We start from the raw sequence: 13,905 nt of genomic DNA, 5'->3' as shown, positions 1-13,905 counted from the left end.
TATCTGGGATTAAATCACCTTAATATTCACCAAAAGTCCAGAAATCATTTGGATTTATACAGCTCCTCCACCTCTTCAGGACAGTTTGACACTGTTTGTGTTTTTTATATCTCTAACAATTTTCTGACTCAAAGATGGACGAACCGTTTGAGAAGGTAGGCACAAGCAGAATATCCTAAATTAGATTCTTAATAAGCAATTTCCACTTGATGAGTGTCAAAATGGGGCATTTCATCCAAAATGTCTTGTTTTACCTCCCAACTTTCTGCCACATAGAGAGAAAAGCATGTGAGGATCATGAGGTGAGTTCATGCGTGTTACAGGAGGTGAACTGTAACATGCATGTTATTATGAGTAGAAATGCAAACTACACCAACAAGGTGTTTAACGGACTCGTAATGCAACCGTAGACTCTCAGGTGTTTTGTAATAATTCAGCTTTAGAAGTAATTTAGCTTCCAGGTTCTGAGTCTCAGTAAAATCCCAAAACTTCCCAGTTTTATTTCCCTTTTTCTTTCTCTAAAACCTTTTGTCAGCCTTTTGAACTTGAAGGTTTCTCTCCTCCAGATGGACACGGAGGCCAGCGACCTGCTCAACGACCTGCAGGTTCGCTCAACAACGTCTGGACGACCTCAGCAGCACGTTTGGGAACAGGTACGCCGCCCTCACACCCCCACGTTTCCCCCACTTTGTCCCAGTGCATCACTGGCTTTTCTTCTCCTGCAGCTTCCAGAGCCGCATCACCGACTGCATGCGGCAGATGGCGTCGCTGCTGTACCAGATCAAAGGACCGCTCAACGAAAAACACCAAGAACCAGGTGGAGGGCGACTCGGACAACATGCTGCGGCCGCTCATGGACTTCCTGGATGCGCAGTGGGTTCAGTGGGATTTCCCCAAACACGGCTCGTCCGTCGGCGTGTGTGTGAACGTCTTGTTTTTGCAGATTAACGCTGTTCGCCACGGTGTGTGAGAAAACCGTCCTGAAGCGCGTTCTGAAGGAGCTGTGGAGGATCGTGATGACCAGCCTGGAGAAGAACATCGTCCTGCCGCAAGGGAACGACACCTTGGTGAGTCTGACGCTCGTCTCCGTCACTGGACAGGTTTCCATCCAGATGGTTTTGAAATGTTGTCAAAAAGTGTGAATTAAAACACAATCTTACCAAATATTTTTGATCTAGTTGTCAGTGAAACTATCTTAGAACAGCAGAAAAATGAGAAAACTAACTCACAAGTAGCTTTTCAGCAAGAAATAGAAGCTTGTTTTAAGTCAATAATTTCTTAATATTGCTGACAAAATTTGATTATTTCACCTAAATCAAGATATTTTTGCAATATTATAAGATATATAATAACCAGACTAACATCTTATTATATATCAATTTTGTGCAAAATAAATATAATGAACTTATTTTGTGTAGGACAGATTATTTCACTTATAAACAAATCATTTTCCCTTAAATTAAATAATCTGCCAACTACTTTTTTTTATCAATATTAAGGAATTATCGACTTAAAACAAGCTTCTTCTTGTGATAAGTTACTACTAAGTTATTTTTGTCTTATTTAAAATGTGCTGAGATATTTTTAAATTCAAATTCAAACATACTTTATTGATCCCAAAAGAAAAGTTAAATGTTGTAATTCACATTCGTCAAATTTGCACTAGAAACTAGAGCAAAAATACTTGGTAAAAGTTTATGGTTTTGCAGTGTAATTTGCATTTTCTTTTATACATTATTATAAAAATTTGTTCAAAATTTGAATCACAGCTGGATGGAAACATGGCTGCCATTTTGAAATGGATCAACTTGTAATTGTGTCAGATGATGAGATGTAAAACATTTTGACAGACGTGACCAAACACAAAAATATTTTTATCCATTATGTTTTAAAATGATGACTGTGGCATATTCAGTTTAATTATTAATCAACAAACTGAACATCATCCAATCACATATAGAGCAGATAAATAAATCACTTTATGTCTGAACATGAGTTGTATCGATGCTTTTTTTCCATCTCCATCAAACTTACTAATATGATACTTAAAATTGAAACAAGGCTTCTGAAAACTAAAAGAATCATTCATTTTTTCTGTTTTTCCTGAAGGGAGCACAGATCCTTTCTGCTGCTAAAGAACTGGGACACCTTTCCAAACTGAAGGTATCAGGTTGCCTTTGAGTTTGCTTTCTCCTGTGAATTGGTCTAGTCAAAGTCTTGGTTTGGGTTGTTTAGGATCACATGGCAGGAGACGCTAAAAGCCTGACGCCCAGGCAGTGTGCCGTCATGGATGTGGCTCTGGATACCATCAAGGTGAGAGCGAAACGTTGACCTCTGGTCAAACAGAAAAGTACAATTCATTCACATTTTAAGAGTCTTTTAGTTGATTAACTAAAAGTCTGATTAACTCCACTTTAAGTTTAATCATTCAGGTTGTAGAACGCTGATTCCTCTCGTTTTGTTTCCTACGCAGCAATACTTTCATGCGGGCGGGAACGGCTTGAAGAAGACTTTCCTGGAGAAGAGCGCTGAGCTTTCGTCGCTCCGCCACGCTCTGTCGCTCTACACCCAGACCACCGACACGCTCATCAAAACCTTCGTGACCACGCAGCATTCACAGGGTAGATCCAAAGCGCCTCAAAGGAGATTAAATACGGGAGAGTTTCAGATTCCTCGCTGCTTTTATCTCCTGGATTTGGTTGTTTAAGTTGCTGTCTTGTTTTTATCTCCTGCTGCCTCTGTGCCAGTGCACAATGGGAAGGGTATTAGGTTAACCCCTAATGAGAAAATCCAGCCCAGCAGGGGTAGGTCTCCATGAAATCATCATCAGCCCAACTTCCCTTCATCGTTTTCTCTCTTCTGTTTTGTGAAACCTCCGTTTCCGTCGCATGACTCTATAAAACGTGGTTTTCTTTGCCTGCATTGGACCAAATGTTGTTTGTGTTAAACCAGGCTCAGCTGTGGACAAACCCATCGGAGAGGTTTCCCTGCAGATTGAGCTGTACACTCATCCCAAGAGCGGAGAGCGGAAAGTTACTCTCAAAGGTCCGTTTGGGCTCATTTTGAACCAATGAAATCAAAGCTGGAGCATTTTAGTGTCATTTCTGTTTAAATGTTTGTGTCATTGATGCAGTGATTGCAGCCAGTGATTTGAAGTGGCAGACGTCTGGGATGTTCAGACCCTTCGTGGAAGTCACAATGATCGGGCCGCACCTCAGCGACAAGAAGCGCCGATTTCAGACCAAATCCAAGAACAACAGCTGGTCTCCCAAATACAACGAGACCTTTCACTTGTAAGTTCAAAACCAAACATTGTGACACATTTAGGATTTGAAGCTCTTTTAATTCTGACTTCATAAACTGTTGGTTACACAAAACAAAGTCCTTGTGAAATTACTGGACAATGTCAGCTAATGCGCTAGCAGCACAGCTAATTGTTCATTTAGTGTTTCTGCTAAACATTTAGTGAAGTTCCTCAAATTTAACTTTTCCAAATAAAATCTGGATTTATTTTAAGAAATTAATTGTGTGGCATTAGTTTTAAAAGTTATTTTAAAAAAGCTAAAATTAGCTCTACTATTAGCACATTAGCAGCTAATGGAAGTGTCCCTTCTACAGCAGATGTCAAACTTTATTCAACTGAAAGTGTAGAAAACAGCAAAAGTACATTAGTGCTTTAGAATTTAACTTGAAAACTGATTTAGGGGAATCAAAATGTGTTGCACAACAAATTTGTTCTGCTATTAGCACATTAGCAGATTAGCAATAGTGTAATCTACCACTGCAGATGTGGACCTCAAATCAAAGTAAAATGTTTTGATTTAAAATGGAAAATTAGATAATCAACATCTAGGTGTACGAATGTTTTTAAAGTTTCAGAAAAAGCACAAATCAGGAATTAGCTCTGCAATTAGCGCCCTAGCCCATGTGCTCCCACTCCTGTGTTCTGCTCTCGCTCTGCAGCGTTTGGGTGTTCAGGACGGGTTCGAGTGCTACGAGGTTCAAGCCTGCGTCAAGGACTACTGCTTCGGCCGCGCCGACCGGGTGGTGGGCCTGGCCGTGGTGCAGCTGAGGGACATCATGGAGAGGGGCAACTGCGCCTGCTGGTGCCCCCTGGGGCAGCGCATCTCCATGGACGACACGGGCCTGACCGCCATGCGGATCCTCTCCCAGCGCTCCAACGACGACGTCGCCAAGGAGTTCGTCCGGCTCAAGTCCGAGACCCGATCAGCAGAGGAGGGAAGATGAGGCTCTGCTTGATGCAGTGGCACTGCTTTGACCTCTGACCTGTCTTGGCTGCTGTGTAAAACCTCACCAGCTTCCAGTGTTCTTCAACTTCACATTTTTTTAAATCTCGTCCGCCTCTACTGAGGAGACAGAACCCATCCAGAACCTGTCAAAGGGCCGAATAAGAACCCACCCGCCCCGAGTGTTCTTGTGCAATAAATCCAACCCACCCCTCCCAAAGTGTGGCCAAGTGGTTCAAGCCTTACACTCTGCAAGCTGTGAATGTGTGTTCATGTAAAAGGAAAGAAATCCCTGTTTTTAATGAACACAAGTCAAATATTTCACTTCACTTAGCAAAGAAAAACTACAAATCACAATTTGTTTTCTAACAGTTTGAGCAGGAAAATGCCTTGTCATGCAGAAACGATGCTAATCCTCGTTTTCACATGAAAAATGTTTGAATTTAACTCATCGCTTCATTTCATCCTCTATTGGGAGTAATTTTTATTTCTCTGTTTTCTGCATGTCATGGCCATTTTATTTATATTTTTGTATATTTATTTCCCTTTTAAAGATTTGATCTGATTTCTGCTCCATTTTTTGACATTTTTGAGTTTTTTGGGTTTTGTTACAAACTGAGTTGCACAGCAGGACTTGAGTTAGAATAATTACAAGTTTACATTTCTCTCCTTTTTTGTTTTTTATTCCGCTCTTCATACGAGTGGCCTTAATTATAAAAATGATGTTTATTTTTAATCTCTTTACCTTGTAATCGTTATAATTTGCATCTTGTTTCTCCAGATTGATGTCCTTAACTTTGTATTTTTCATTTTAGTGATTTTATGTAAGCTGTAATCTGTCATGCTGAGTATCAATCCCATGTTTTTTATTTACCATTTCTTTGTATTTTCTGTAGACAGCGATTTATTTGAGCTCTTTTGTTTCAGCAGCTTTTTAATGGATGAAATTAAACTACAGATCCAGCCTCTTAACTTCCCTCAGTAATTCAATGTTTCTGTTGATGGGAGCAAATATTTCCTTGTGCCAAGTTAAGTTTTCACTTTAGGTTTTTTTAATTATTGCACATTTTTGTAACTTTTGACCATAAATCACTGCATTTATTAGGAGTTTTCATTGGACTGTCACGTCTCTTTAAATCTGTCTCACTGTGTATGATTTCCACTCAATATTTTGTATAAAGTATTTAAGACTTGTATGGAAATGTCTTTTATTTCACTACAGACTAAAAACGTAATTTTCACAGTGAAATCAGTGTTTTTATACTGGGCAAATTTATAATAGATCTTATTGCACTTTGTGAGGAAAAAGGTGCAAATTCAAACTGGAAGTCTCTTCTAACCCCACCTGCATCATCCAACCGTTGCTTCCTGTTCATCACCATTGATTAATCAACGCTGGTCCAAGACGTGTCACGTCCAATCACTGTCCAAGTCCCAGCTGATAAATAGCACCGTCCATGGCGTCTTCTGCTTTCCAGCAGAGCTCAACCCTCCTCCACCCCTTCACCTCCACTCACTCGGCTCCGGCTGCATCCTTTCTTCACCTCCATCACCAATGTCTCGTCTCGGGGGATGACGTTCCTTTCAGCATACGGAATGCTCACCCAAGCTCATCGCAAAGATTGTGATGATCGATGTCCTCAGCCGGGGCCCACGCCCCAAAGACTTAAATTTTGTCTGTCAATAAACTCTTCTAATGGTTTCCATTTTCTCCGTCTAAGTCTCTCCAGATTGAATTAATGTTCAGATGAAATCAACTCAGATTTCCATTGTGAAACTAACCATAAAAGTTCATCTTAATATGTGTGAAGTGCACAATTCTAGTCCAAGTTCAGGGAGCAAAAACAATCTTTAATACATCTGCAGACAGAGGGAAAAATATACTCTGCATTAGGCGAAAATCTAAATCTGCTCTAACGAACTCAGAGTTACATAGTTGCTTTATTCACCTCTCAGCTAACAGAGGAGAAGATTAAGTTCCCAGACGACCCGCCTGGGAAACTTCAGCAGACGCATCTTGTTCAGTTAGTTTGTACACCCTCTGCAGCTGCACCAAAAACATCTTGACTATGATACAATTACATTTATGTGATACGTAAAAGAAGACTGTATGATGCAAATAAAACATTTTTTTCTTTAAAGCAAATCTACTTCATATATGTTGGAATGTCATTGTTCCAGAAATGGTGAATTTCATATGTGCATCTTTTATTTCACCAGTTTTTCTTTCCACTCCACTTTTTATTAAAATGTAATACTGTCTTCTGGGAAAAGCCATCTTGTTCAAGAATGAATTTGTGGCAGATATTCACCATGATTGATTACTCCATAATGTGGCAATAATTACCTTTTATTGGTTTTGTGTAACCATGCAATTTATTATCTTACAGAATAAAATTTGTCCAATTAGCTAAACTGAACAGTGAATTTAAAACTTCTTTTAGTGTTGTAGTTCAGTCTCCATCCAGCAGAGCGTCCCACTGGTCATTCTGAGGAGCCATTTATACGAGTTTGCAGTGGTATCTCTGAAGAGGAATGAGGTCAAAACTATCAATATGGTCCAGTTTGGGGTCTCCATTGTGGATTGTTTGGAAAATTGAGTTAATCAATTTACTGGATTGAACTGGAGATTGATAAAACAAGAAGTGGAGTTTTTCTCATTTGCATTTTTGTGCCATAAAAGGATTGGAAATCAAACGTGCAAAGAGTTTGACTGGAAAGTAAAAACCAGATTTAATAGAACACACTGTGTCAAATAAAGTGTTACTCCTTTCACAACGTTCATTTCCAGGATTCCAACCACAGATGGATGTTGGAGGAATGTGTTGAATGGTCGGTCATCACACACGTCTTCTGGTTCTGACCACAAATAAAGACTTTCTGGGAGGAAATGAACCAGGAGATTGAGGACATTCTGAGGACAGATCTCCCCATGGAGCCTCTTCTGTTTCTGCTGGACATAAACACCAAGGATTTACTCACTAAACATCAATGTTACATATTGTTGCACCTTCTGCTGCTGGTAGCAAGAAAGACAATTAGACTAAACTGGATTAAACCCAGTTCACCAACTGTTGCTGAATGAAGAAAAACTGAAACATGACAACATGATGGAGCGTCTGACTGAACAACTAGACATGAAAAAGATCATTAAATATGTAGTTTGGAAAATAAATACTGAATTTGAAAATTAAATGTTTAGTTTGTAAAATAAATATTTATTTTGAAGCCAAATATTTAGCTAAAGTTTGATTTCCAGAAATTTTGTTTACAATCCAAGTAAATATTTAGATTGTGAATTAAATATTTAGTTTATAATGAACGTTTGGATGACATGATGAAAATATTTGTTTGAAAAATGCATTTTCCCAACTTTTTCTTTATGACATGATGAATGAACTGAAATACTGTTAGTATTTTCTGTTACTATCAATCATCACTACAGTAATGATCAAAAGTAAGTACACCTTCATTTTATCATAATTTCTCTTCTTCCTCATGAAGATTTTATCAACCTGCCTCTGATTTCACCTCAGAGCTTCTACTTCCTGGTTCTGTTGCTCTGGAGGAAAAAACTACAAGTCAGGTGAGCTGTGACGTCATCAGTTATGCAACATCCTACACATTTACTTTCGGTTTGGATTCACCTGTACAGGTGTGGCTCCAGTCCGTTTGTCGGGTTTCAGTCTGTTGTTTAAATTTTCTTCTTTAACTCTTTGGATATTTTGAACAAACTGTAAGTTTAATTTGTTTATTTATTGATTTTTTTTCCAGATTATTTCTAATCTCTGATGTTTGGAGAAAAGTTTCACTTCTGATTTCAGCTGAAACTTTAATATCTGCTGTTCGAAGGCTAATCTGCAGAATTATTAGATTATTGATGAACTGGAATCAATCAACATGATGAACAGCTGATGTTTCACTGTTTTCTTCTCCGAACTGATTCATGTTTTTATTTCCTGGTACTGAACTCTGGTCTCCACCATTAATGTCAGCAACAGTTTCCTGTTGCTTCCTTTCAAAATCAAATATTATTAAATATTATTATTGATTCAGTCAAATTATTAAATAGTTAACATTTAATGCAGCTGATAATCTACTTGTAGAGATTAATCATTAACTGAAATATTTCCTATTGTTCAGGTTGAATGAGTGAATGTAAATGTTGCTCCATGTCTCCATCTAGTGGACTGATAGTAGAAGTGCAGCAGCTGATGGCAGCTTCCTCTGCCTCTCTGCTGTCTGACTGCATTCACCTGACACTGATATGAAGCAGAGAAGAAGAGCCAATCAGAGGAGGAGCAGCTGATCTTTTTCCAGCACTAATGATGTAAAGGATGATCAGAGTTGATGTGCAGATGAATGATGTGTGTTTCCTCTGCAGGTGAAGCTAGAAAGTGTGTGTGAGCTGATGTGGATTCAGCAGCATGGATCAGTGTGAGGACAGAGAGGAGGGAGTCCCTCCCTCTAAAACCACTCTGTGTGGGGAAGATGAGAGCCAGAGCAAAGGTCAGAGGTGAGGTCACCATCTCTAACTGTCCACAGCCCTTTTCACACAGCGTTCACTATATCAGGCCAGAACAGACGTGGTGATGAAGCTGCTGCTGCTCCTCTTTGCTGATTAAGTTTTAATCATCATGTTTCTGTCAGGATCCATCAGGGACTCAAACCAGAACCAGAACCAGAACCCAGCTGTGTCTCCTTTAAGAGTAACAGGTCAAAGGAAGAGTTCATTTTCTTTAAATCTCCTGGATCTCCACCGTCAGAGAGGTGAGATGTTTCTAACTGCTGTAACTGTGGAAACTGAACCAGTATGAACTCAGATGTTCCCAGTTTTATTTATTTATTTACTTATGTATTTATGTATTTATTTATCTTAGTTAAACCCCAAATAGGGCGTTCCCTAATATGTCATTTCCTTTAACAATAGCTTTGCATGTGTGTACTCTATGTGTGTGCACATATGTATGTATAAGCATGCAAAAAGCTAAAGGAGATAGAGAAAAACAGAATTATTTATTCTCAAAAGGATTTCCAGGATACATTATAAGACTCTCATTTTAACATTCAGGAGAGGACCACTCTTGGACACACACCCACATATTACAATCAATCAATTTTATTTATAATGCACCATATTAAAAACACCTAAAAGTGCTCAGTCGTCCTTCATGTCCACATCACCTCAGATCTAATCATGAGAACATGATAGATGTCCCACACTGTCCTGAAGACCTGTGTGGACAGAGCCTTCACTTCCACTGGCCCCAAGCTCTGGGACATTGTCTCCACCAGCATCAGATCTAATGACAGTGTGGAGTGTTTAAAGTGCAACATCAACTTTTTTACATCTAATAAATTATTCTGGACTTACTGTAATTATGATTCCTCTTTCTAACTCCTTTTGTGTTGTGTATTGTGTTCACGACATGCTCTGTGTTTCTGCCTTTCAGTATTTTTAGTGTGAAACTCTTGGTGATTTCCTCTGTGAAGACTGCTGGATGAATATTTTCTGACTTCCTAATTGTTCCTGGTTCCTCCACAGAGTGGACCAGCAGAGCTCAGAGGTTCCCAGTGGTCCATATGTCCAGCAGCATCAAACACAGCTGGACTCCATATTTATGGTCATTAAATATACATCTACTTTTCTATGGGTTCTGTTCACATTCATCTCCATGCTGCACTTTGTAGACCAGAGGACTGTCAGTCTGTCCAACATCCATCTGGTGTTTGGCTCCATGATTTCACTCTGATGTTTCCTTCATCTATTATTCTGTTCCAGCTGCTGGAGGAAAACATTGTCACTTTTGTGAAGAACGAGTTGAAGAAAATCCACAACGTTCTGAGTCCAGATTACCCAAAACATTCAGAGAGTCAGAGAGAAGATGAGGTGTTGGAAGGTGATGATGAAGAGCAGAGGAGGAGCAGCAGAGAGGCAGTGATGAAGATCACACTGAACTTCCTGAGGAGGATGAAGCAGGAAAAGCTGGCTGACCATCTGCAGAGCAGTAAGAGGATTTCTAAAGAGATTTGAAATGATTGATAAATCAGACATTTACTGATGTGGAATCATTTCGATCAGATTTAACCTGATCGATAAATCATAAATTTATTGATGTCTGAAAAGATGAAATAACATTTATTCCAGTCACACTCATCTTTTTTTGTTAATGATTTTATGTTTTGTGTTAATTTAGAACATCTTGCTGCAGTTTGTCAACATCAACTTATATCTGGTCTGAAGAAGAAGTTCCAGTCTGTTTTTGAGGGAATTGCTAAAGCAGGAAGTCCAACCCTTCTGAACCAGATCTACACAGAGCTCTACATCACAGAGGGAGGGACTGGAGAGGTCAATGATGAACATGAGGTCAGACAGATTGAAACAGCATCCAGGAAACCACACAGACCAGAAACAACAATCAGACAAGAAGACATCTTTAAAGTCCCACCTGGAAGAGATCAACCAATCAGAACAGTGATGACAAAGGGAGTGGCTGGCATTGGGAAAACAGTCCTAACACAGAAGTTCACTCTGGACTGGGCTGAAGACAAAGCCCACCAGAACATCCAGTTCATATTTCCATTCACCTTCAGAGAGCTGAATGTGCTGAAAGAGAAAAAGTTCAGCTTGGTGGAACTTGTTCATCATTTCTTTAGTGAAACCAAAGAAATCTGCAGCTTTGAACACTTCCAGGTTCTGTTCATCTTTGATGGCTTGGATGAGAGTCGACTTCCACTGGACTTCCACAACAAGGAGATCCTGACTGATGCTACAGAGTCCACCTCAGTGGATGTTCTGCTGACAAACCTCATCAGGGGGAAACTGCTTCCTCTGCTCTTCTCTGGATAACCACACGACCTGCAGCAGCCAATCAGATCCCTCCTCAGTGTGTTGGCATGGTGACAGAGGTCAGAGGGTTCAATGACCCCCAGAAGGAGGAGTACTTCAGGAAGAGATTCAGAGATGAGAAACAGGCCAGCAGGATCATCTCCCACATGAAGACATCACGAAGCCTCCACATCATGTGCCACATCCCAGTCTTCTGCTGGATCACTGCTACAGTTCTGGAGGATGTGTTGGAGACCAGAGAGAGAGGAGAGCTGCCCAGAACCCTGACTGAGATGTACATCCACTTCCTGGTGGTTCAGACCAAAGTGAAGAAGGTCAAGTATGATGGAGGAGCTGAAACAGATCCACACTGGAGTCCAGAGAGCAGGAAGATGATTGAGTCTCTGGGAAAACTGGCTTTTGATCAGCTGCAGAAAGGAAACCTGATCTTCTATGAATCAGACCTGACAGAGTGTGGCATCGATATCAGAGCAGCCTCAGTGTACTCAGGAGTGTTCACACAGATCTTTAAAGAGGAGAGAGGTCTGTACCAGGACAAGGTGTTCTGCTTCATCCATCTGAGTGTTCAGGAGTTTCTGGCTGCTCTTCATGTTCATCTGACCGTCATTAACTCTGGTTCTGACATGATCAAAGAAATACAAAGATCTAATACATCTTCATTACTTAATACATCTGATCTACAATCTCTCCATCAGAGAGCTGTTGACCAGGCCTTACAGAGTCCAAATGGACACCTGGACTTGTTCCTCCGTTTCCTCCTGGGACTTTCACTGCAGACCAATCAGAGACTCCTACAAGGTCTGCTGACAAAGACAGGAAGTAGCTCACAGACCAATCAGGAAACAGTTCAGTACATCAAGAAGAAGATCAATGAGAATGTGTCTGCAGAGAAAAGCATCAATCTGTTCCACTGTCTGAATGAACTGAATGATCGTTCTCTAGTTAACGAGATCAAATGGTCTCTGAGTTCAGGAAGTCTCTCCACATAAACTGTCTCCTGCTCAGTGGTCAGCTCTGGTTTCATCTTAGTGTCATCAGGAAAAGATCTGGATGTGTTTGACCTGAAGAAATACTCTGCTTCAGAGGGGGTTCTTCTGAGGCTGCTGCCAGTGGTTAAAGCCTCCAACAAAGCTCTGTAAGGACACACATTGTTAATGCAGTTATCTTTGATAGAAATATACTAATGATGAGGTAAATATATATGTTAATTTTTCAGCTTATATATTGTTGCATTGTCTCCTCAAAGTTTCTCACTGGGGGTGATGTGTGAAGGAGACACAGACTCCCTTCAGCAGCTGACATAGTGATCCATATTAAAGCAGCAAAACTCGTCCTCTTTATGTTAAAATTTAAATTGTATTAATTTTGTTAATTGTGGAATTTTATCATTCTCTTTCCAGACTTCTTGTTTCCTGTAGTTCTAAACTTTAAGGATGTAGGACTAACTATAAAATGAACCATTTCGCAACAAAAGGCATCATAAACATGTGTAAAATAAGATTGATCCTTCTCTGTCCAAGAAAAACCTTGAAAAATATAAATTTTTGAAGAATTGTTTAATAACATATTTTCCTCCCTGTCTCCTCAGACTGAGTGTCTGTAACCTCTCAGAGAGAAGCTGTGAAGCTCTGTCCTCAGTTCTCAGCTCCCAGTCCTCCAGTCTCAGAGAGAACTGGACCTGAGTAACAACAACCTGCAGGATTCAGGAGTGAAGCTTCTCTCTGCTGGACTGAAGAGTCCAAACTGCAACCTGGAAACTCTCAGGTAAAATGTTCTCAATCCTGGTGAAACCAGATTTCTGTCCATTATATTCTATCAGTTATGATGCAAATGTTTTTTCAATAATAGAAGAAAATGATAATAGATGTCTTACTGTTAGATGGGTATTTCCCCCTCTATTGGTTTTTTCAATGTTTTTTTTTTCCAAACATGAGTTTAAATTGGAGCAGTTTCTTTACACAATCCTTTTATAGAACAATTTGATTCTTGTTCAAATAGTTTTTATCAGTTGCTGCTCAGTTTTCCATCTCTGTATCCAACAGTTAAACATGTAAAGATGAAACTAGATTTGCTCTGCTTTGATTCAAGCTGCTGTTTTCCCTCCAACCAGCTCTGATGCTGATCCTCAAACTGAGCCTGATGCTGATCTTCAGCCCAGCCTTGATTCTCAGGCTTCATTGGACTCTTTCTGTTAAAACTGACATGAATTCATTTAGTTCATAGAGGAATTTAATATTTCTCTTGCCAGCCTCCTTGTTGCCTTTAGTTCAGTCCTTCAAGGCTGGAGACCCAAATATAGACTGAACCAGATCACAACAAAAGGCAACATGATTATATATAAAACAGTTCATGAAATCAGTAAAGAGGAACATTGTTGACTGGAAAAAATACATTTTGATGGATTAATAACATATTTTGCTCCTTGTCTCCTCAGACTGAGTGTCTGTAACCTCTCAGAGAGAAGCTGTGAAGCTCTGTCCTCAGTTCTCAGCTCCCAGTCCTCCAGTCTCAGAGAACTGGACCTGAGTAACAACAACCTGCAGGATTCAGGAGTGAAGCTTCTCTCTGCTGGACTGAAGAGTCCAAACTGCAACCTGGAAACTCTCAGGTAACTCTGGGCCATCCATCCATCCATCCATCCATCCATCCATCCATCCATCAGTTCAGACCTTGGTCTCTACCTCAATGTTCTCATTTTCTCATCATGTGATGAATTGTGTGTCTGCAGCTTATCAGGCTGTTTGGTCTCAGAGGAAGGCTGTGCTTCTCTGGCCTCAGCTCTGACCTCCAACCCCTCCCATCTGAAAG

The 13,905-nt window shown here is 40.0% G+C and overlaps 1 protein-coding gene across 1 annotated transcript; it reads left to right on the top strand.

Annotated features, from left to right (window-relative positions):
• The first annotated feature begins 807 nt into the window (after positions 1-807).
• Positions 808-4,248, top strand: LOC129379596 (protein unc-13 homolog B-like). Its single transcript, XM_055060415.1, has 9 exons — positions 808-873; positions 944-1,067; positions 2,110-2,163; positions 2,236-2,313; positions 2,474-2,621; positions 2,953-3,045; positions 3,134-3,293; positions 3,788-3,806; positions 3,964-4,248. Exons 1-9 carry the CDS (start codon positions 839-841, stop codon positions 4,246-4,248), a joined length of 996 nt encoding a protein of 331 aa, XP_054916390.1. The 5' UTR covers positions 808-838.
• The last annotated feature ends 9,657 nt before the right edge of the window (positions 4,249-13,905 follow it).

This window comes from Poeciliopsis prolifica, unplaced genomic scaffold (genome assembly GCF_027474105.1).
Source record: "Poeciliopsis prolifica strain line A6 unplaced genomic scaffold, Auburn_PproV2 SCAFFOLD059, whole genome shotgun sequence".
Classification (NCBI taxonomy): Eukaryota; Metazoa; Chordata; class Actinopteri; order Cyprinodontiformes; family Poeciliidae; genus Poeciliopsis; species Poeciliopsis prolifica.
This window is presented reverse-complemented; position numbering and strand designations above follow the sequence as displayed.

Excerpts from the sequence above, each read along its gene's own strand:
- LOC129379596 (XM_055060415.1), top strand. The coding sequence starts at position 839 with ATGCTGCGGCCGCTCATGGACTTCCTGGATGCGCA. Across the intron at positions 1,068-2,109 it reads CGCAAGGGAACGACACCTTG|GGAGCACAGATCCTTTCTGC; the intron begins GTGAGTCTGACG and ends TTTTTCCTGAAG. Across the intron at positions 2,622-2,952 it reads GACCACGCAGCATTCACAGG|GCTCAGCTGTGGACAAACCC; the intron begins GTAGATCCAAAG and ends GTGTTAAACCAG.